Source organism: Tachypleus tridentatus, chromosome 11, assembly GCF_004210375.1.
Source record: "Tachypleus tridentatus isolate NWPU-2018 chromosome 11, ASM421037v1, whole genome shotgun sequence".
NCBI classification, from domain to species: Eukaryota; Metazoa; Arthropoda; class Merostomata; order Xiphosura; family Limulidae; genus Tachypleus; species Tachypleus tridentatus.
The window spans coordinates 60,871,904-60,897,098 of record NC_134835.1 but is presented as its reverse complement, the minus strand read 5'-3'; the positions used below and the strand labels follow the sequence as shown (position 1 = coordinate 60,897,098).

The 25,195-nt window shown below is 29.1% G+C and overlaps 1 protein-coding gene across 7 annotated transcripts in view; it reads left to right on the top strand.

Moving 5' to 3' along the window:
• Positions 1-24,780, top strand: part of LOC143232265 (uncharacterized) — a 143,363-nt gene extending 118,583 nt beyond the window's left edge. For 5 of the 7 annotated variants that reach the window (XM_076467448.1, XM_076467451.1, XM_076467449.1 and 2 more), the window contains exons 3-15: positions 742-843; positions 2,063-2,219; positions 3,686-3,804; positions 7,158-7,334; positions 7,642-7,830; positions 8,238-8,417; positions 9,312-9,416; positions 13,126-13,383; positions 14,632-14,757; positions 17,347-17,431; positions 20,367-20,525; positions 22,509-22,586; positions 23,147-24,780. In XM_076467448.1, coding sequence (XP_076323563.1) covers positions 742-843; positions 2,063-2,219; positions 3,686-3,804; positions 7,158-7,334; positions 7,642-7,830; positions 8,238-8,417; positions 9,312-9,416; positions 13,126-13,383; positions 14,632-14,757; positions 17,347-17,431; positions 20,367-20,525; positions 22,509-22,586; positions 23,147-23,358 — 1,947 coding nt within the window. In that variant the 3' untranslated portion in view covers positions 23,359-24,780. Of the gene's footprint in view, positions 1-741; positions 844-2,062; positions 2,220-3,685; positions 3,805-7,157; positions 7,335-7,641; positions 7,831-8,237; positions 8,418-9,311; positions 9,417-13,125; positions 13,384-14,631; positions 14,758-16,152; positions 16,704-17,346; positions 17,432-20,366; positions 20,526-22,508; positions 22,587-23,146 lie in introns of those variants that run through there. The other 2 variants (XM_076467454.1, XM_076467453.1) reach the window with 2 other exon arrangements.
• The last annotated feature ends 415 nt before the right edge of the window (positions 24,781-25,195 follow it).

Genomic DNA, 25,195 nt, shown 5'->3' with positions numbered 1-25,195 from the left:
CTAGTCTTCAGAAGCCAGATCATGTCTCATTCCATCAAAAGTATAATGAAGTTATGATTATTGCTGGTATTACTAATATTACTATCATGTAGCAAGTTCAACCTAACTTCTCTAGCTTACTGTATTAAATATTCAATACTAATCTGTACATATAAACAACATTATAAGCATACTTCTCTTATTATTTGTTGTTTTTTTTATTCTTTCATTTTAGTTTATCATCTATGTTGAAACAGTCTGGATCAACTGACTGAAATCAAACATGGTGTGATAATTCTGGTGATAGAATGAGTCAAGTTAAAATAAGCTCTACAGTTTTAGTTGTAATCTTAGATGAGATTGAGATATTATACCTTGTCTGTGGATAATGATGCACATTAAGTAGGATATATTTGTAATATCAAGCTGATTTAGAGATGTATGCTAAAAAGGGTAAATATATAATGTTGAACTGATATAAAATTGTATTTGAAAGAAGTATTACATTTACAATCTTAATATATTAAAGTAAATATATAAAAAATCTGTTTTTAGTCTTAGTCTGAGAATACGATATTATGAAACAGGTATTTTTGTAATCTGTCTAATATTTATATTTTTCTAATAATGTATGTTTTTAAGCTAAACTTAATTTATAAATGATATATAACCTTTGTTCATTTTCCACTACATTTTAAACAGTGTAATTGTATTTTTTATCCTCAATTTAAAACTTGAATTAACCAAATTTTATTTTTTTAGGCTGAAATGAAAACATATAAATCCATAAACCCTCGACATAGATGGTCAGTACATGTTGGTCATGATGGATTTCATCCACCTTCAAGCACAAACATTGAAAATGTAATATATTTTCTGTTTCACACTATTTGAAGACTATAACTTTGGTGAAACACAATGTTTTAATATGATTAATTGAAAATAATTGTTATTTTTAGTAAAATCATGCTCTAAGAATAAAAAAGTATAATTTTGTGAACATTTTTTACTTCTCTACAAAAATAAATGATTTCATTTGAATAATTTTTTGTTTCAATATAGTTGTATTTATTGCACAATAAAAACTATTTTAGCATACATATTTTATGTAGAAAACTTTTTTTTACCAGTCTTTTCAGTATAAAAAGATATTCTTTTTTTTGGAATTGCTGGTTATGACCTATTGAAATTTAGATCAACATTTTTACAAGACAGTGTTAAAATAATCTATTTAGAGTGTAGGATGTAAAATCATTCAGTGATTGTAATATCTCAAAGACTGTTTAACCATAACAACATTCTTTGTTTTTTCATTTATTTTTCAGTTGGGTAATTAATGTCCTTGTTTTTGTACCTAATATTCTTTAATCATTCAAAATAATTATTTTGAATAATCAAGGATGGCTTTTTTACATAATCTTTCATTCTTAAATAAAGTTTTCATAAAAATCCTAAAGTAAAAAATCTTTACACTATGTTATAATCAAAATCATAGCTTTCACTGCAGTAGTTGACATAAATTTAATTTTTCAAATTTGAGATTTGTAAACTTTTGCTGGTTTCTTCAGTGTTGATTATATTGGTCAAATAAACTTCACTTAAATATTTTGAATTAACTGGTGTATATATTTTTAGTTAATTTACTTTTTGGAACTTTATAATAATTAGCTTTTGGTCTAATTTGTTTGCTTTTACCCTTACAAAAATTATATCAAACTGAAAGGACAGAAAAGAGTAACCAAAATGACAAATGGTTAAATAACTGATCATTTATGTGTAGCATATATGGCATTAAATGTATTTATAATCCATCTGTATTACATAAAATTAAATATTTATTCTGAACTTACAATTTTTTTCTAATCTTTTAATAGTTTGAGGAGCTTTTTTTATGTAAATATTTGTCTGACAAAACTGTAATGTATGTTCCTCTAACAGTTTTTTTAGTATAGCTAGAGTAGAATATATTTTGTGAATTAAAAAAAAACTATTATCATTTTAGTGTTTTTTAGGTTTGTCAGAAAGAATAATGTTAGATATTTACAAGTTAATACTATATTTATGTTTGTTATCTGTGTTTCAGCAACACTTTAATCCACATTCCTTTAAGTCCCGACCCACTAAGTCTAGACCGCAAGTTCAATGCCATAATCCTATATCACACATGAGAAGGTCCTTCAGCCAACCACTAGACATTCAAAGGGTAGCTGGAGTGAAAAGAAGTCAGGAAACCTCTCGAGGTATAATAGAAACAAATAAACAAAAAAACATTTCTAACTATTGAAGGTATAAAAAGTATTTGTCAGTTTTAAAGTAAATTTTGTACATTTGTAATTAACTAAAGTGGTTTTGAGGCTAAGTAACTTTGATACTTCTAATGTCTTCATCTTATGTAGTGAAATTGTTTATATTAACTAATAAATACCATACCATAATGATATGATAACTGTATTTGCTAGCTGCTATGAATGTATAAATCTCATTTGTACAAATACCCTAAAATCAGTTGACTTGAATAGATGTAAATTAATATTACTCAAAATAACAACTTATAGTTGATCATGAACAAATGTACATTTTCTAGCACTAATTTCTAAAAAGAGGATGATGAATTGTATTTTATAAACTATTAAAAAATGTCAAGTTAATCATAACCAGTGAATATGAATAGGCACAGTATTCTAATAAATGAAATTCATTTTAAAATTCATGTGATACATACAGCAGTAGCAGTGCTTGATATAAGATTTATGAATGTTTAATGAACACTAACTTGTTGAATATGTTTTATAACATATTGAGTTCAATGATTTACTTAATTTTCCCCAACATTCACATCACATGAATGTTTATATTATTATATATCTTTTTTACACGTGTATCAATGCATTTTAAATCAAATTACTTTTTTCTTTTCTTTGTCTAGAAGTGCATCTGATTAATAAGGTGTTTTAGATTAAAAAACATAGCATCATAGCTTGCAAAGCATGGCTGCTCTTAGATTAACAAATGTATTAAAACATTACAATAAAACTGACAGTATCTTCAAATAACCCTATTATTAACTGAATGTGCATGTGGTTGGTCCAATGAACCCAATGGCCATTTAAGACACCTTAGGGCCCTGGAACAGTGAATAATGTCAGCTTATTATTTTTGTTGTACAAGACAAGCAAGTATTACTTTATGGTTAAATATACACCTTTGCCTACAGATTTGTATATATTTATAATTAAACATTTTTTGTACGTGTACATTTTGGATTGTTAATCCTATTTTAATAACATAAATCTTACTTGAAATTATTTATTCATAACTACAATAAAATTTCAAATAGCACTCCCAAGTTAAAAATAAATATTTTTCTTAATGAATTTCCTATCTAATAACTGGGATCTCTCTGTTAATCTTACACGTATTGGACTTACCCTGCATTAGAAAAGTAATGTTAACTGTAATTCCAAATTGGCAAATTAAATCTTCACAAAACATAAAGATGTTTTTGATACATATTCCCAAATTATTTTTGTATTATTATAATTCATTTTTTGTCCTATCAGGCACCAACATTTATTAAGTAAAATATGGTATTCTTATACAAAATTTTCACACACTTGATCTTATAATAAATGCTTATGCTATCTTTCATCTGTTTCTGTTTGTTTTTCTACAACAATCCAGTTGGTTTTCTTCCCAAACTTTACAGGTCTATCTGACCGTGATGGGTCTTATGATGGCAGCACAGCTTCATCAGATGAAATTGGTTCAGATAGTGAAGTACTTCGTTCTTTACCTGTGTCAAAAACAGAAAACTGTATTAAATTGGTAATGCTTTATTACATTATTAATGTTTGATACTATAACACATATAACTTGTAATATTAAGTTTCAAGTTTAATGAAAACCTGAACCTGGAATTTAAAAAAAAAAAAAAAAGTATTTTTAGTTTTTGATCAAGTGATGCATTTAGTTGTATTTAATACAACTTTATCTGTATTATATTGAAATCTTATGAATCATCAACTTGTGAATACTGTTCTTATACTCATTAATTAAAGTGTGTGGGACTGTCATTACTTCTGCACAGAATTTTCATAAAAGTTTATTTTTTTATCCACATACTGTAATTATTTTATTCTATAAATAATTGCTATTGTGTTAAGCTACTTGTGTAAATATATTTTTACAGATATATCTTAATATTCTGTCTTACAGCATTAATATCTTCCTAGTTAGCAAGTAGATGTTAAATCAATGTGCCTCAATACACTGGACCACTGATTTTTTTTTGCTCAGCAGCCTAGTGTTAACAAATGACTATAGCCAACATGATGCCAATAATATTTTAACTTTTAACATTAATTACCCAGGTAGAAGATCAAGTTTGATTTAGTGTTAACCCAAGCATCCACTTTTATAATTTTGCTGTAAAACAACAATTCTGTTTATCTGTGGAAATATTTTAGCAGCAGGTGTTCAGTAAAGTTTTACTTTAAAAATAAAATAAAAAGATAGTTGTACTCATTCCAGCACTTATGGAAAATCTTTTTTTATCTGTCTACCTATGGAATAGTAATTTTCCACTTCAATATGTCGAATGTAATAGTTTTTTTTTCAAATAAATGAAGACCTTAATTATTATGATAATGAAATTTCATGATGGCTTGTATTTTATTAAAATAAATGAAGCTTAATTTATATAATAAAACTCGTATTGAGTATATTACTAGTACTGTTCATCTAAGTATAATTAATAATTAAGTACTGAAGATTTTGTTTTACATTCTGATTCCTAATCTGCTGACATTTTCAGAAAGGTCCAAAGAAAGACTATTTATGCTATATTAGCAGGGATTTAAATGTGTATCTACTTGATAGCACAGCTAGTGTGCTATTTATTTTAGGACTTTAATAAACAAACATTTTGAATATTTTCAGTTGGAGTATCCAGGTTTTACTGACTTCTTTGCTGTGTTTGACTATGTTATGAGTTAAGTGGATGTAGAAAGCATTATTTATCCTTCTTATTAGGTGTGGTACATCTTATTATTTTAGTATGATTCCAATTTATTGTGTGGTCTTCTCTGGCTATTGCATATGGATTGATAATACATTCTTGTGTGTCTGTTATTTTCCTCACTTCTTACTTCTGTTGGTTTTTCTGTTTCTACAGTGTATAAAAAAAGATATTAAAAATAGTATTTTGTTCATAATTGGGTTTGGTATGGACTAATTATGATCATATTGTGTTATGGCTTCTGAAAAAAATAACTAACCAGACATAACAAACTCCAGATCAGAATTTTATTCTGTAAATCAGAATTTGGACTAGTTCATATTGTAATTCATGGAACTATCAATGATTTCATAGACCTGTGAAATTATTAATACAAAAAGTATGACATAAATTTCTTGCAGTTTGTATGTTGAACCAGCCTATTTTTTTGTTTTTTTTTAAATAACATTGCCAAGAAGTTTTTGTTGTTCAATTGTACATAAAGCTATTTGAGGGCTACTCTTATTGAGCCCAAATAATATAAATTGACCATACTTCTTAGCTAATTAATGTATTTTGATCCCAAATGTAAAAAAAATATATAATGGTATTGCACAGATTGAAACCTAGCTCACTAGTCTTAAGATCCAGGGATCTACCACAGTATCAGTCCATGCCAGACATGAATATAAGATGTAAAGTCATCATGATTGTAATCTCGTACAATTAGCTACTTCACATCTCTTGTCATTTTCAGTCCATCTACTAATTTAGCATAAAAAAACTTACATTATCAGTCTGTTGTAGTTCAAATTTATTAGAAGTTCAAACATACACATCCATTGACAAAGTTGTTGAAATGGCACAGAACAGTGATTTATTCTGTAAACTGTGAGATGTTGATTAACTACATTTTAGATAATATTCTAGCAGAACATCTGGGAGGATTAAATTAGTGTCTGATTTTATTATATACTTTTTACTCTTCAAAGTCCAACAGTAATATTTCTGTGCTTTGTTATTTTTTTGTTTTATACTCATGTTATTTTATAACATGAAAGGTTTTTAATAATGTTGATAATAAGGATATAAAGTCATTTTTTTAAGCTTTCTATATCCATAGATCTGTGCCTATTTATATATACTTACTTACTTAAAATATTTTTATTTTGTATTCTTTAATTTCTTGGACCAAAGTTACCAGAGCCTTGTGTCATCATTGGGATAACAGTTAAAAATGTGAATACTTACCTTTGACCAATGGCTGACCTGAGAGTTATCCTCCAAATCTCTTTTGGCTCAAGAGTTAAAATGCATGTTTATGTAGTGCCAGTGATGAAGCAATATCTTGGCCCAACTAAGGGTTGATATGCAAATTAGTATTTGGCCAACATTGGCCCAGCTTTGGTCTCCTATTTGGATTGTTAGTTACATAATAGTAAACCAAATTGGACCAGTGTCCATAACTTTACAGATACCAATATCGTACCAAAAAACACACAATCAGCTAACATTGGCCAAGCTTTGGTCTGCTATTTGAAAGGTTACTATCATTATATTTAAAAATTTCATAGGATCAAAAAGAGATAAGTTACAATTAAAAAATAAAACAATAATTAGAATGCTTTTGTAAACTAGTTATTATTCATTAGAAAGCTCTTAATCTCTAAATAAAATAATTATAATAAAAAATTAAGATTTATCTTTAAGGTTATTTGGTTACTGTCATTTTTGTTTTGTATGATTTTATTGTGCATCATTATATAAAGATAATCTAAAAAATGTTTCATGTTATAGCACTTGAATTAGGCTACATTATTTTTTATCTCTATAAATTATATTTTTGCAGACTTTTTGATGTTCATTATTAGAAAAACTGTATATGAATATTATCAACTGTTTTTTGAACATTTTATATTATTACTATTTGTGCTTGAAGATGTGTTCAAATAATTCATCTGATTTTTTTAAAAATTTTTATAATACTTGAATAAATCTCAAGTTATCTTCTGTTAGTTTCATATTCCATATTTTCTGAAAAGATACTGTCATATGTTTGGTGATGTTCTGTATTGCATTAGTGTTAGATTTTTATTCTGTTTTTGTTCCAATATGCATTTTAATGTTTGTTAATGTAATACGTATTATAAAAGATATTTTCTAATATTCTGTGTTATGATAGTTCCATCACAGTAATATCACCTTTGCTGAAGCTTTGTGGGATCATGTCACAGTAGATCCTGAGGAACTGAGTTTTAAGGCTGGTGAAGTGATTGAAGTTGCAGACTCTACAGATGAGGATTGGTGGTGGGGTTCTATAAATAATCAAAGTGGTTGGTTTCCAGCCACTTTTGTAAGGGTAAGACACTTTCAGTATCTTTATTTTAGCTGTTCCCAAATAATGCTTAGTTTAAGTGTTAATTTGAGCTTTTAATTTTATTATTCAACTAATATATTTTTAGTTATTTGAATTTTCATAACTTTTGCTGCAAGTTGTATTATTTGTTACACTAATCTGAAGTAAAATTTGTGTATTTATAAATATAGATTATGATTTTTAATATACATTTTTCCCACAGCTGTAAATTAACTTAATTTTGTATTTTTAATTAATATAGCTATCAAAATAAGTAATGTATATCTGATTTCTTACCTAACTATTTAAGCTTCGAGTAAATCAAGAGAATACCTTAGAAGATTGTGTTGAAAAATTAGCCACTGGAGATCTAACTGGAGATTCCAGAGGCAGAATGAACATTAGTCTACTGACTAAGGAGCAAGTGCGTGCTAACATAGTTCAAGAAATTATTAGCACAGAAAAAGATTTTGTTAAACATCTTGAAGATGTTGTTCAGGTATTGTAATAAACAGATACTAGTCATAATCGTACAGAGCAATTAGAATATAAAATATTTTAAATTGTGACTTGGGATGCCTGAAGTTACTTTCCTATTCATGTAAAGTAATATGTGCTTTTTGTTATTGTTTTTTGGTATGTGAATTTATTTTAGGAAATAGAAGATGTATATATCAGAATATTTTTTTTCCTTCCTATGCCTCTTTAACTTAAAACATATTTGGCAGATCAGTGACCTATTCATGTGTAATTTTTTCAAATAAATTTATGCACACTTACAAAGAAACTTAGACTAATTTTAAACCATAGTTACAACAGTTTTATGTATTCTCAAAGAGTATTGTTTTATCTTTAAACTAAATAGATAAGATGTTTCCTTAACATCTTTTATTCTATTCTTTATAGGGCTACTTAAGACAGGTTCGAAGGAGACCAGACATGTTTTCATCAGAGAGAATAACAACAATCTTTGGTAACATTGAAGAAATTTACAAGTTTCAAAAAGAATTTTTAAGAAGGCTTGAAGCTTGCATTGATCACAATAGACCACACTTAAGTTTGGTGGGGAATTGTTTTTTGCAACATGTAAGATTACAGTTTTAAATAGTTTAATAGAATGTTGTAAAGGTATTATTGAAGAAAGTTTCAGGTAGTGTATTGAGATGTCAAAGAGTTTCTCTTTTGATTGCTTCTTCGTTATGTCTGATTTAGGAGATTGTTTCAGACAATAAAACACTGTCTCCAAAACTTGAAAGAAGACAAGTGCAGTCCATAAGAAACTATTTAACATCATATGAGTTTATTTAAGTTTTGAATCCTTGTAAGGCAGTCATATGTTAGTTTGGATCACCAGTATATTCATGTTCATCAAGAGCATGTGTTAATATACGTCAATTTAGAAATATTGGAGAAGATTACAATATTCTTGCATTTGTACTACTTATTAGAGTTGGACTATCTAAGGTTAATGGTGTTACATGTACATGCAATATTTGCCATTTTATTTAAAATCATATAGAAAGCTTGGTATCAGAAAGTTCTGTATATACAGCTATGGGAAGAGTAAATTTGTGCAATTTTAATAAATAAATGTTTTAATTTTCATTGACATGAATAACATGTTCTTCAGATTTTATTCCTAAATGGCAAAAAATATTTAATAATAAAGTCAAGTAAACTGTAGGATTTTGTTTTTAGATTATTATTTGGCACATAATGTACCATATAGCAGTAGCTACATTTACACCTTTATTATAAAATATATTTTAGTCCAACAATAAACCTCTTAGTAAAAAACGTTTATAATGAAAACAATTTTTGTGTAGAATTTTAAAGAACATAAAACATGATAATATAGTTTTTTTAAAATGAGAAAGCATATAAAAAATTACTTACCTCAGCAGTTTTCTGTGTAACTGATAAGTGAATTTCACATTAGTAGTTTACATTTACATGTTAATATATTTTGTCCCTATTCAGAAAACAGAGTTTAGAATCTACTCTGACTACTGTAACAACCACCCATTAGCTGTGAGTGAACTTCAGGAATTATACAGTGATCCACGTTACTCTCAATTTTTTGAGGTAAACTTTGATTTTGTATATATATATATGTAGTGCATAAGATTGAGTTTTTAAACTTCTTCAATTAGTTTCACCATTCTTGAACATGTATATCATTTTTACTTATTTTACAAATTGAAACATTTAATAAATAAATAGTTATATGATGTTGTCAAGCATTTTCATATACATTCAGGGTTGTGTAAATTTATATAAGTTCTTGAATATTTAGTATTAACATACATAATGTTTAGGGACAACAAGTAACCTGTTGGTCCATCTTGCCTGTCTCATACTTTAAGCCAAACTAAAACTATTAAAAAAATAAATTAAAAAAATTAAAGCCAGCCCTTATTATTCGTATATCTATCAAACTTTTGTTTAATCTCACTCAAATTTACTGCTTCCACAACATCAGAAGGTGTTTCATTTTTAGCTTAATTTAGCTGAATTGAAAATGGTTTCTACTTCTACGTTGCCTAAATCTATATTGTGTCCCCTAGTTCAAATGTTATCACTGTTAAGTTTAAAGAATATTGAGGCATCAACATTATTGATTCATATTACAATCTTAAACACTTCAATCAAATCTCCTCAAACTCCTTTTTTTTTTCAAGAGAAAACAGTTTTAGGGATCTTAATCTCTCTTCATATAACATCTCCTTCATCCAAGGTACCATTTTAGTAACCTTTCTCTAAACCTTTTTTTCTTCAACAATTCAGTATCTTTTCTAAGATAAGTAGAGAAGACTGAACACAATAATCCAAATGTGCACTAACCAGTGACCTATACAATTGAATTATAACCTCTTTAGACTTGTATTCAGTATTTCTGTAGATACAACCTAAAATCCTATTTGCCTTATCACTAGCAACAACACATTGCTTGGATAGCTTAAGAGACTGATCAACCATTACACTAAGATCCTTTTCTTTCATGATACTCTTAAGGTCATTCCAATCCAAATTATTCTTATAAATCAAATTTTGATAACCCACATGCAATTTCTTGCATTTATCATAATTAAAACGAATCTACCATTTACTTGCCCAACTCACTAAATGATCTAAATCCTTTTGTAAAACAGCAGCATCCTCTTTACAGCCAGCAACACCAAGACCTTGATATCATTTGCAAATTTAAGTAATTCATTGACTATTCCTTCATCTGTGTCATTAATGTAAAATAAAAAGATGCAATGGTCCTGTGTCTGGGCCCTGAAATGCATCATTTGCAACATTAACCCAGTTTGACTGAACTCTGCTTTCTTCCATCAAGCCACTCTTCTATCCAGTTAGTTAACTTATCCCCCACACTTACAATGATAAGTTTCTTTATAAGCCTTTTATGTGGCACTTTGTCAAATGCTTTCTGAAAATCTACATATACCAAATCTGCACCTTTACTCCCATTTACACATGCAGTAAAATTTTCAAAACATGCAAAAATATTTGTAAGGCAAGATGTTTCTCTTAGTGAAACCATTTTGGCTATCTGATAAAATTCTAAACTTTGTTAAATGATTTTACAGAGTATCTTTTATCAGACTTTACAAAACGTTTCTCCACATCTGATATAAGACTAATAGGCCTATAATTACTGGGACAACTTCTGTTACCACCCTTGCAGATAAGAGTGACAATAGTTAATTTCCAATCTGTTGGTACATTTCCAATATTCAAGGACTTACAAAAGTTGGCAAGTGCCTGATGTATCCAATTATTGACCTCTTTTAAAACCTTCCAATAAATATTATCTGCCCCAAGAGCCTCATCATTCTTTAAATTTCCCAATTTTATTTTAACAAGCTCAAAATTTGTGCAATTGTCATTTTCAACTTTGTTTTTCATCTATAAATTGCTCAAGATGGGGTATAGTGCTTAAGTCTTCATTAGTAAAAACTGAAGAAAAAACAGAACTTAATAACCTAGCATTTCATAATCAGCAAGCATAAGTCTTCCATTATAATTCCTCAAGGGTCCTATCCCCATCCTAACATTTTATTTACCTTAATGTACTTAAAAAGCCCTTGCTGTTAATTTTTATGTTTTCAACTAAATGTTTTCCATGCATTCTTTATAATGTCCTAATTTCCTCTTTGACCAACTTCCTTGATCTTCTATCATTCCAGTTAATTTACATTTCTTAAATTTGTGATGCTTTTCTTAAATCTTATCTCTTATGCCCTTTGTTAGCCAACCTGGTTTTTACTTACAGCTACCATTTGCTTTCTGTAAGGAATATATTTGTTTTGAATATTAAAGAAATTTTCTTTAAAAATTTTCCACATTTGTTCAGTGTCTCCAGATAATGCAACTACCAAATTCACAACATATTATTCTTGTTGCATCCCTTCGAAATTTATTTTTTGAAATTTGGAATCAAGATATCATTATTCCTGATTTCCATATGCAGCAAAATCAGACTTAATACAGCAGTGATTATTTGTACCTATTTGTTCTGTAATTTCCACCCTCTCAATGATTTCTTTATTAGAAGTTTAACAATAAATCTAAAATATCATTATTTCTAGTAGATCCCTTAAGCAGTTGATGAAGAACTTCATTTTGAACAGCTTCCAGAAACCTTTTTCCCTTGTGGTTTGACTCTAGCATTTCCCAGTCAATATGTCTTAAATTAAAATCATCCACAGTCATGACTTCATTAACAGTTGAAATTTTAATCTCACTGTAAAGTTTTTCACTAATTTTATCAGTTTCATCTGGTTGTCTGTAATAAATTCCTGTCAAGAAATTTTCCCTTGTTATCTATTATCAGAAACCCATATGGATTTAATATCCTTGTTATTATCTTTAATATTCTCTACTTCAACAGGATCTAATTCACACTTAACATGTAGTCACTCCTTCCCCTGTCTTTACTATTCTGTTCCTATTAAATAATCTATAACCATGTATTTGAAAGAAATTTCTTTCATCAAAATTATCTATATTTAAACATGTTTCAGTTATTCCCATTATTTTGAAATCCTCTAAATTTATCCATTTTATTCTTGTACTTATAACATTGCATTGCAGTAATTACAATTAAGCCTAATCTTATAATTGCTTTTTTACTGATATTCTATGCTAAACTTTCCTTTAAATCTCAATTTTGTTTCATTTAATTTATCTTTTGCCTCATCAATATCCAGTCTTAGTTGAAAATTTGCCTTACAGCTGAGTAAATACCCACTGCAAGAATGCCAAACGCTTTTGTATTTTAGTGTAAACCATCCATTCCAAAAAGCTCTCTCCTCTCATTGAACTGATCACACAAGTTCAACCAGCTAATCTGCTTATCCTTACATATTAATTTCAGCCTAGCATTTAACTGTAGTGGCCAACTGAGAATTTCATCATCCCCTTGTACTTATTAATTAACTCCTCCAAGTCACTGTTTCTTATATCGTTATCCCCTATGCACACAACAAAAACTGCATCATTGCCAGTCTCCATTATTTCTTTTTCTCAGTCAGATATGTCTTTCAGCTATGCACCAGCATAATATAATCCAACTTTTTTGCCTCTGTTTACCCCACAGACTATTTTATCCACATGCTGTGTCAAGAAATTATTTATAACTATAATCTTTTTAAGTTCATAATCCTTATCCTTATTCCATCTGTTTTCCCTCTCTCTAGTAGATCCTTGTCTACATAAGCCAAGGGCTGAAATCTGTTACTCAATAAATTAAGTAAATACAAATTTAGTTACTCTGAATCTGCAGGCTTGCCGACTCCTACAGCAAATGATAGACATTTCCATGGATGGTTTCTTACTAACACCTGTTCAGCGTATCTGTAAGTATCCACTTCAGCTGGCCGAACTGCTCAAATACACAGACATCGATCATCCAGACTACATTCCAGTCACAAGTGCCTTGTCTGCTATGAGAGAAGTAGCCCAGCTTGTGAATGAACGAAAACGTCGAATGGAGTGTTTGGAGCATCTAGTGGAGTGGCAGCAGACTGTTGATGGATGGGAGGTAAATTACTGTATATTTAAAGGGAAAAAAATCAAAATTACGTTTTGTCTACTTTTAGTTATTTGTTTAATAAACAGTAAAAAAAAGAAACACTGTGCAGATAAGAAAATGCAATATTTATAGATTAAAAATATATAACGTGGATTGTAGATAAAACTTTAAACTTCTGAAAAAGTTGCAGGTTTTTTTTTACTTCATTACAAGTTTTCTGAGTTTTCAAAAACGTATTTAAAACAATTGTAAAATGCCATTATACAAAAACTTTCAGTGGAATACTTGTAAATTTTTATAGAATTAGTTTTATAGAATTAGTTATACATCATTATAATTACTTTTCAGATCTTAACTATACTTCAGTGTTATTTTATGAATAGACAAATATTTTGTTCTTTAGATTTTTGCTATATCCTGATGACAACTCGATGAAACAAGCATGTAAAAATTTTAAACAATTTCTCTCTTAACCCTTTTGCTGTGTAATGCTGATATATCCAAATAAACATTTATACCCATTGACTAAGAAATTCAGACTGACCCCACAGCAACCAAAAAAAGTTTCTCCATAGTGCAACACATGGGAATATCTCCATGTACTTAAAACAGTTGCCTAACCTGTGTTTGTGTGCTGCCATCTGTTCTATGCCATGAAACTTGAATATTTATTTGACTCATTACAAAATTGCCAACTTTACAGGAACACATGCAGAATTTGTACAAAGACAGTTTTTCTTTATACCTTGAATATTATTATTTAAATAATTTGTTTTATTTGTTGTAATGATATTGGTCTCTGATTGACCTAGTTTTATCTGTATTTATGTAATTTACTGGAGAACTCTTTCTCTTACATTTCCTCAATTTTTTGTTTAAATCATTATTTTTCACTGTTCAGTATAGCTTTCAAGGAATATTACTGTAAAATATAGAAAATACAGCTTCTTTCAATATTGAGAAATTTAATACAAAAGGTTAGATGCATACTTTTATTTTTTGATGGATAATTGCTGCTTTTAGAAATCAGTCTGAAAATTAATTGTGCAGTGAAAGGGTTAGTTAGAATAATGTTCAAACCATTTACCCACAAGCTTTTAATAGCAACAAACTTTGATCATGCTGTGGTCTTGCTTAATTATATCATCATTATGAACAGGATAGTGAAATTTATACTTGATGCTCTTAAATCTGTTTTTTAATTTCTCTCTATGTGTAGCTAAGTTTCACTCACTTAAATCTAGTTTATTTTTAAAGGGTCCAGATGTATTAGACTTTTGCTCTGTCCTCATTCACTCAGGTGATGTTGTAAGAGCATTTTCTGGATGGTCCCGAGAATACACTCTGTTTCTTTTTGATCATCTTTTAGTCTACTGCAAAAAAGTGAGTTTAGCTTTGTATGTTTAATGATTTTACTGTATTATAAACTTTCATGTTTTTTGTTCAGATATGCTTTCTAGAATATTGATAAATCTGGGGATTACATTTAGCTTTTAAGAAACCCATCTGTGTATAAAACAACAGTAAAACGTATATGTGGTAGTTAAATTTAATGTACACAAGTTTGTATAATATTTAAAAAGACTGTTAATATAACTAACATCACATTGGTGTCTTCCATTTTTTCATTTTCTTGGAGAACTTGGTAGTTTTTGTCTTCAGGTAAATTACTTCATTTTGAATAACCAAATCATAAAAGCTATGTTTAGATGTTTCTTACAATTCTTGATGTTTGTTGTTCACATATTTAAAGGTATATTACTATTCTGATGCTTCTTATTTTTGTTAGATGATAATTTAATCTGACATTTGCTGTAATTGTATTTAGCAGAAAATATCTACATATAAAATTAATTGTTGCTGTATGTAAGAAATAATTGTTTATATATATATAAGATATAGAAGCTGTATTGCATCAAAGAGTACAACAGCAAAAATGTTATACAGCTTGAAACATTAAACTTGGATGCATCATGCTATGAGAATGCAGATATTTTTTTGTGTTTTATTCACTGTGGAAACATAGTATCTACCATTTCAGCCTTGGATTTCATTAAATACAGATTTGCTGTATTGGTGAATACTTGAAGTTTAGTAATTTTTTCTTTGTAATTGCATGACTGTTATCTGCTTGTGGTAAGCAGAAGTTTTTGATAAAAGTGCATACCATCAAAGTTGTCAAAATGTTAGAAGCCAAACAAACACATTGAAAAGTGTTATTTAATTTAGTTTATCTCAATCCATAGTGAGAAGATTGATGACAATCTATTAGACGACTAACCTTCCTAACAGACAGAAAACATAGGTTCATAAAATGGCATAGTTGACTAAAGCATCTCATCTTGACTCAGTGTGAAGTGTTGGACAGTAATTGAAGTGTTATCAGTGGCAAAATGACAAGGAATAGATGTTGAAAGTCTGCCTTAAGTCAAGATGATATGCTTTAGTTCTGTAACTTATTGCAATGCTCATTTGGACTTTTGTCAAGGCTACAAGAATTGGGCACTTGTGATTTTTATAAATGAGTTAAGATTACATCTGTTTACCAACTACTAAATGGTTAGAGTCTGAGTGAAGAGCCAGAGATGATGAAATAGTAATAAGCACAGTATCATTCAATATGATAGTTTCAGTAATATATCAGTTATGATATGAGAAGACATCAGTTTGAATTAATATATTTATTCTTTATTGAGCTTTCATGAACCAGATATAGAGTTAGTCCCAATAATGTGACCTTTCATGGGTACATTTGAATCAAACTTTCTTCTGATGCAGAATAATATCCAGTTTCATACTGCCATGATTGTGGTGATCATCTTGAACCAGAAAAGATAAAGATAATTTATTGGCAAAACGAATGTCCTGATGTTAATCCCACAAAACACATTTAAGATTTTTTGGATGCCATGAATGTCAAAGTTCTGACCTTAGGAGTGTTATGAGATAGCTTGGCATTGCACTGGCTAAAGAGTGGGACAGAATCTCCCATAACTTCATCTGCTAACCAACTGGAAGTATACCACACAAATTCAAAGATTGTGTCAATGATGGAGGGTTTCATACGCATCACTGGTTTATTTGTTTTTCTGATCAAAAAGTGATTCAACCTTTTTGTGTTAGACTCTAATTCTTACCACCTTGAATTTGCCATATTCAGTAATTTGTAACTTGCAATACTTTTCAATGAAATTGATTCATAAGCTGTATATAGTGGCATTCAAAAGAAAATCTAAACTTAATTTAACTTTATGCTAATTTAGTTAAATCTGCAGTCTTTAAATTTGGAGTACTTTATATCAGATACTAGTTTCCACAAAATGGTTATCATACTTAACACTGATATAATTAAAATACTCTGGTTTTACTGTTTTATTTATGAAAATATAACTAATCTTAAAACAAGTTTAATTATTTCTGGAAAATTGCATTTGACAATAGTTTTTACTATATGTAATAAAGTACATTTTATATTAGATACAAATTGTTACTGTATATAGTAAATCCTTATGTCAAATTCAGCATATTAATTATCCTACTATATACAGTAACAATTTGTATCTAAATTACGATATAGTACTAATATAGACAGTAGAAGACCACAAAATATTTTGCATTTAATTTCTATGTTTGTAGGAGAATATTAAAACACTTTGAACTCGTTTTTGCTGTATCTAAATCATGATTACAGTATTTGAAATTAGTTTTGTGTCAATGAATTAAGTAATTGCAACTCTTTACATGTGGTGTTTACATATAGGGATTTTTTTATAACACTTGAAGCCAACTGTTTAAACAGTGGTAAAGAAAACATCAAGAAATTTTTCCAAAATTATATATTCTAAATATTTTCAAGAAATCAATTGGTAGCAGCATTTGTCTCTGTCCTTAGAACCCTTAGATGTGCTGTTTAGTATTGTGATAAACTTTAAAACTGATACTAATGTGATTGCTGCACTTCTTCATTCCTAGGACCTTTTAAAAAGACAGAACTATATATATAAAGGAAGAATACATCTAAGTTCGTGCTGTATATTTAATGTTGAGGATGGAAAAGGTGAGACATGTTTTGTAACTGTTTATTTAAAGTATCAGGTTATAAACACTCTTTAATGTTGTGTAACAGGTAGGCCAGGAAGCTAGCGATTGGAGATCAAGTATTACTACCATTCACAATTTATTTATATTAAGTGAGGATTCCAGTGGTGAGTGGAACACACTAACTCGAGGAAGTTTACAGTTAAAGTAAAGAATCTGACTTTGAGACTAAGATTCAAAACACAAACACTTTTAACGTATTTTTCACAACATTCTCTTTTATAGTCAATTTGTAGAATAACTTTGATTAAACTAAAAAAGCTCTTTTAACATAACTAATAAATGTTCCTGAATTATATTTCCGATGTCAATACTGAATTGAACTGACCACTTGTTAACTATGCTACTCAATGCCATGAAAGATATGTCACTTGCAGAGAGTTTGGGCAAGAAACTGGGTACTTCCATCACAAGGGTAGTCATCTTTTATCTGGCTGAATCTTCTTTCATTAATAACTGCAACTGACTAATATAATGGCTGATAATTTTTCAACTATGTGACTGTTTCTTTGGCTTCTTCTCTGCTGCATTTTCTTCTCAACTCTTTGATTTCCTTTACTCAGTTTTCAATCCTCTAACATGGTTTTTTTATTCTAAACCCTTCTGGTATTCTTATGATCTTCTAAATAGTGTACACAACTACCCACAAATAGATCTGACATTTAATTGGTTATTTTACCTTGATCATTTATTATTTCTGAACAGAAGAACTAAAACCACTTATTCATTGGTTGCAGATAAAGTTGGTAAATTAACAGCCTTCTTACTTGTATCCATACACACATTTTTTATATGGCTACAACATCAACATTTTGACTTATTCCTCTTGCCATCTTTTAAGCACAATAATGTAAACATTTGCTGTAGCTTTCTTACTGCTGCAGTGGTGCTAGTCTGTAGATAGCGATCTCTAATGATGCATTCTTGACCTTTCATGACCTCAGTGTTGTTTAGGAAATAGTACAAACACAGACATTTCTCAATGTTTCTCTTCATAGTCAATCATTTTTATGCCTTTATGAGCAGGTATCACTCTTCTCCATGGTGCATACAATTGCTCAATACTTGAAGCATTTGAAATGCTCAGAAATGCTTCAGTTGAGACAAGCCTATTTTCGTGAAGTTTGTTACATGTTATTTAAGGCTTAACAAGATTGTTTTACCTTAGTCAAATTATATGGCAGTATGTAACTGTAGGGATGGTTGGTGTCTTGGATGTTTAAGAAAATTCTTTCATTGAATTGTGAAACTTCAAAAAAAATGTTTTTAGTGTACTTTATTGAATATGTTCAATAAATCATGGAGTTTTATTTGTGAATCATTTGTGAATGAGCCATTTTCTAAGTAAAAAACCAAAAGAATCAGCATACATTGCTTAGTCAAAAGCCTGCCTATGTTAAACACTTCCCAAGGCAACTTCAAGGTAACCAATGCTCTGATTTTCTGTGTCCTTAAAAGAATTTGAAGTTCCAAGGACACAGAACTGTCAAAACTGGTTTCTCTAATATCAAGACTTTTAACAGTTTGTTTACTTGTTCCATTTACTATGGTTTTCCAGAAATTTCTACACAGGGTATTGTATACTTTTATTACTATGCCTAAAAATATTTCAATAACATGCCTTTACAACAATGCATATTGTGTATAGAAATATGAAAATTCTGACTGTAGTAAAATAACCTATTGTTAAATTGCTAAGAGACAATGATGATTTTTCAGCTAAAGATTCATCATATTAAGGAAAATTAATAAGAAATGAAACCTTGACACATAACTCTCAAATTGATGTTCCTTGACTTTAATGTAGGGAGAGTAAATGAATCAAAACTTCAAATACAGAATATATTTCTAGATATAAGGAACTCAAATGATGTAGGTTAATTCACTCGAATGATTACAGTCCTCCAAAGTCTATGAAAATTGATAAAGGAACATCACAAGTTATGTTAATAATTTTTTGTGACAATGTTTAAATGAAAAATTTTGAATTACCTGTAATACTGATTACTTAATAATTATTAGGTTTTTTTTCATATGTTGCAAGCTAACAAATATATTATGTTGTTGTGTTCAGCCAAAAACTAGAAAGCAGGAATAAAATTAGAAAAGGCATACTTCTCAATAAAGCTGTGAATCATCTATCAATCCTTACAAAATCTAAATTTTTGTAGAAATGATATAAAAACTATATGATGCAATTTCTGTTTTTAAGTATTTTCTGCTATTAATTTACAGATATTTAACTTTCCAATCTATGTTTCATATCTTTTCCTGACTTATTCAGAAGAAGATTCAAGTGTTGTAAATGATAGTGAGTGTTTGAACTTTGTATTAATGGTATTATATTGTCTGTTAAATTCCTTTTAATTTATACATTTGATTTTAAATTTCAAAGTATTTTATTCCTTTTTTTTATTAATAGCAAATATCCATCAATTGGTGCTGAACATGCTTTTAACCTCTAAGTGAAAGTATAATCTATGAATGCTGTTTGAATTTCATATGGGTAACTGAGTAAGAAACATAAGCTAGGAAGCAACTTCAGTGAACAATCTTTATTATAGAATGAAGAATTAACCTTGGTGAAACTTGTCATAAGAAACTTTCATAATAGTATACTATTACATGTTACAACTCAACTTAAATGATAAGCTTCAAAACGATATTTTTTTAAAAGATGTTTGTAATTCATATGCGATTTATTCTGTAATAACAGTATTGAATACAATAGATCTGCATATTTACATCTTATTGAGATTGACTGTATTCTTTGGATGACCCAACTCCTCTTTGGTTAGTGAAAACTTTTTCACATTACCATTTATCTTCCAGTTTCAAATTGTTATTTTTTCTTTAACTGTTATATTTGTTAAACTAAAGTGTTTCTCATCTAGATGTTCAGTTTGGAATAACCATAAAAAACGCTTGGAAAATCTTCTGTGCTTCACGAGGCAAGTGGTTCATGTTCTGTACTAAAACACTAGAGGAAAAGACAAGATGGTTGGAAGCATTTGGGGAAGAAAGGCAAAGAGTTATGGAAGATGAAACACAGGGTTAGCTTTTGTTTTTATTGATTAAGATGCTTTATAATTTACATTATGAATGATGATTATTTATTTCCCCAGTCATTAAAACCTCATGCATAGCTTAAAAATAACATGTTTTATTTTACTAAAGTTTTAGCATCTGTGCAATTTACCATCATTGGTGTTACTTGTTCAATGTAACTGTTAAAATCCCTTTGGATCTATATTCAACATAACAATAACTACAGTGGTTGTAGAAATGTGCAATTTTATAATGACTTCTCTGCCTTGCTATATTAATTTGATAAGCAGTTGTGATTATTTTGTTCTGTACCATATATGACTGAATCACTAACAGTAAATTTGACTATCTTAATACCATCAATAATCAGTAAATGTTAAATAATAAATCCAATTTGGCACCAGTAGATTAGAAGCTATGTGGTACTGCCTAAAGAAGCAATAGTAACAAACATGCTAGTCTACCCTATCTCTTCTACTTCTACTCTTAAGTTAAATATATAAAGAATGCTGTTCAGAAGACATTTATGTCACATGTTTATAATTATTGATATAATAGGCCTAGTTCACACTGCCTATACAGATGTAGCACGGTTGACATATTATAACGTACTAGCAAAACACTGTCTTTTGGGCAACTGTTTATGTTAATAATTACTTATCACAGTATTTTACACTTCATTGAAAAAACATTACAAAAAGGGGAACATTTTCTTAACAAGTAGAATTTTTCTGAGATGTACCTTATGGGAAAAGAGTTCGGAATATAAACTATAATGCTTTATAGATTAAAAGTGGTACCCTTTATTTAAAAAATGACAGTTTCTTTAAAACTCCATTTTTTTAGTACTATATTTACAAATTACATCAATAAAGATATAATAAGACCCTCATGTGTAGTTCTAATGAAAATCATGCTCTTGTTGTGAGGGGAATACTTTATATTTAAAATTGTGTTCTGTGATAAAGAAATTGTTGTTACACAAATGATACAAATGCTCCTGCTAATAAAATCAACACCTACTTTTGTATGCTATATTTAGCATTAGATTTTAAACTTCACTGTAATTGTTCATAACTTGTGTATTTTAAAGACAGTTCAAGGCTGATACTGTAGCTGCTACAGCTTAAGATCAAATGTATGCATAATACCCTTCACTTACTTATGTTTTTAAGAAAGTAAATAAAAGGATAAAATACAGTGAGTAAAAATCCAGTTGCTTCAACTTTTATCTTCCTTATTACAATACTAGGGCAACAGTAATGTACTAGTTTCTCTTTAACAATAACCTCCAATGGTAATAGTTCAACATTCACTTTTACCTATTTCAAGTGTGAATTTATAGAAATGTGAAGAAAGCTGTTTATATTTTGAACTTTCTACAGGACTTCAATATCATACTAGTAAGCATAAAAGAAACTTATCTTAGCCATCTGTAGGAATTGCTAATGTAGTAGTGTGTTCCTGTGGTACATCAGTTGGAGTGTTTCTTTGCTGGATTTTTCTTTGTACACTTTAATACTATACAAAGATTTTTGCATTGTATGATAAAACAAATGAGAGAGATGTATTAAGATTTTACTGATTTATATTGAATTGCTTTTGCTGTATAAGCAGGATTTCCAGATTTGTCTTCTGATTTGGAACTTGCATAAAGATGCATCCATTCCCTAATGGCTATGTAATATACACAACAGCCAACATTTGTTCGGCTTTCTACAATCTTTATACTACCTCTGTGTATTTACAAAACCTGAAATGGAACCTTTGTAATCTTGGAATGCCCTCCATCTCCTTTTGTTTTGTTTTCCCCTTAACTCTAGCTAAGATTTTACTTTCTGTAATTACTTTATCACATTTATGTAACAAATAATTAGAATAAATTATAGAAAACTAATTAACAATAGATACCTGTGAAGCTAAACAGTAAATAATGTAAGGATGTTTTACATATAAAGATTATGATAATCTTTTTATAATTTCCTTAGGTTTTACTGTTACAGAACGAGCTAAGAAAGCTGCCAGATTAGCTTTTTTAAACAAACAGAAAGCTAAAAGGCCAAAACGTGAGTTGAATCAAATTTTTCATTGATTAGAGAAAATTAAATATGTGACTCCTTGCTTTATTAATAAGTTTGATAGATACTTATGATGAAAATCTTTCACTTCTCCAAGACATTTAGCAATATGCATTGTTTAGGATATATCAATTTGGCATTACTATTACTAGTGAGAAGAATCATCTTATTATATAGTTGTTTTTGTCCTTTTTATTTCACCTATATGAAACTTTGAACTATTTCAAAAGTTTAAATGCCATTATAAGTTTCTGATATATATTAACATTAGAAGAGCTTAAATCAAGTTGATTTTCTTTAAAATATGAAATATTTATGTTAATTCACATTGAAATAAAATACCAGCATTATCACAGTCACTGTATTAGAATACTAATAAATAAATAAATCTTACTGTTATAGAGGCTAGGGTTTTATTAGTGTTGGAAAATTTCTTGGTGTAATCAAATGTGTTTTTTATTGTTATACTAAAAATATTGTAATGAAGGAATATGTGGTATGCATTCAAGAAGGTGTGTGGTTGCTAAATAATTTTATTACCATTTCAGTTAAACAAATGAAAGGACCTAATCCCCACCCAGGTACTGTTATGACAGAAATGTTATCAGATGCTCCAATGTCTTTTAAGTCTCGAACAAGTAGTTTGCCATCCAATTTTCAACCAAGCATGATGGTCATGATAGGTTCAAGACTTAGTTCACCTAAAAAGAAAGGATCTGGATGGTTCCACTTTGGAAGTGGCAAGAAAACCAAAAAGTGAGAAGAGTAAGAGAAACGTCATCTAGTCTTTCAAGCAGCTCACTTGGTTGTTGTTGTTCAAGCTATTCTTAAGAAGTTTTCCTCTAATGCCACACCATGTATTTGACTTGTGTCAACATTTTCAGTCTGTGTCCCAGAGAATAGACTAAACCATGAGTTATACCAAGCTTGTGTATAGGTCTGTATATTAGTTCAGATTCTCAGCACAAAGCTTCCCTCTGCAGCATGTTCTTCACTCGTGTCAACTTGTTCAGTCTAAGCTTAAGAAGAATGAATGGATCATAAACTTTAGTAGATTTCCCAAGATAATGTATAGGTGTAGTTCTGTGTTATAATTTGAATTATTAAAAAAAATGCTTTACTCTATTGTTACTCAACATGGCATCCTTCTCACCTCCCAAGCCTGTTAAGTTAGTGATTCTAGCAGTCTTTTTTTTATTCTAAAAGAATAATTTGGAAGCTCTGGTAGGTTACCAAGTTTGTGTGTAATGTTTTCTTGTACTTTCAAAATAGTTAAAATTGTTAGTAAATGAAAACATGACACTCCTTACACTATTTGTTGTCAAGCTTCATTAGTCAATACTCCAAGCAATTGTCTTGAGAACAAGAATGAGCAAAGCATGAATTTTAGTAGATTATAAAAATAGGTATGATAGTGTAGATTCTTGGCAAAAGGTTTTACTCTTAATGTTTTTCAGCTTGACATTCTCACATGTGCCAAGCCAATTCATCAGTGCTCCCACAAAAAAATCTTGGAGTTTTGGTACCTACAAATTTTCGTGTATTGTATTATGACTTGATGCTTTGTTAAAAACTTAACATTCTTGCTACATGATGTGACATGCTTTGTGTGCCAAGCTCGCAGTCAGCACTCCATCAGTCTTCTTGAGAGATAAAACATGAACTTTGGTAAATTATGAAGTCTGAGTATGGTGCAAGAATGTTCCACTTAGTAAATGTTACAACTTCAAATGAAATAAAATAAAATAATAAGTTCATTAATTATTTATATAGTAGAAAGTGCTGTTTGTACATATAAGAAGTGTGTTGCTGTAATAGGTTTGGTTAATGGAAAGCTGCTATTTTTTTTTATATGTATATATATGTGTGTGTGGAGAAAGAGAAAAATTCAATAAAACCTGAAGGAATGATCTCTGACCAGTACAGGGTCAGTCAAGTAATAGATAGATATGTAGATAACCAAAATATGAAATATATATATATATATATATATATATGTACATATGGGTGTGATTGTCTCAAGTGTATTTAATATATAAATATTCAAAGCACCAATAATTTCAGAATATTAATTATTGTTATTTATATTCTGGATTAATTGGTTTTGCAGTTTGAATATTACTCTTCAGCCGACCTATTTAAAGACAAAATACATATGTTTACACAAGCATCCCAGTAAAAATATTCTAAAAATATCACTATTAATATTACAACTATTAATTTTTTGGGGAACATTATTCAGAATCTATGCATTTCAGAATTTTTAACTGAATTTATAAAATTAGTACTGAAAAATAATTATTTTATTTATAATAATGGTTTCAATCGCCAACTAAAAAAACCACCAACGGTACAAAAAGTGCACCAAGCTCTGCTGTTTTAGTAATGGGTTTCTTACAAAAGATGTATATCATGTTTAATCAGACTGAATTAATTCAGCTTTTAGCTATTGTGTTATATTGGCTCCAATACATGATAATTGGTTTATTATTTGAAGTGAAGATTTAAGGTGGTTTAAGTTTAGTCAAGTTTTAAATAATCTAGATTTAAACATTGAATTTACTGTTGAAAAGGATCATACAATTATACATTCCTTT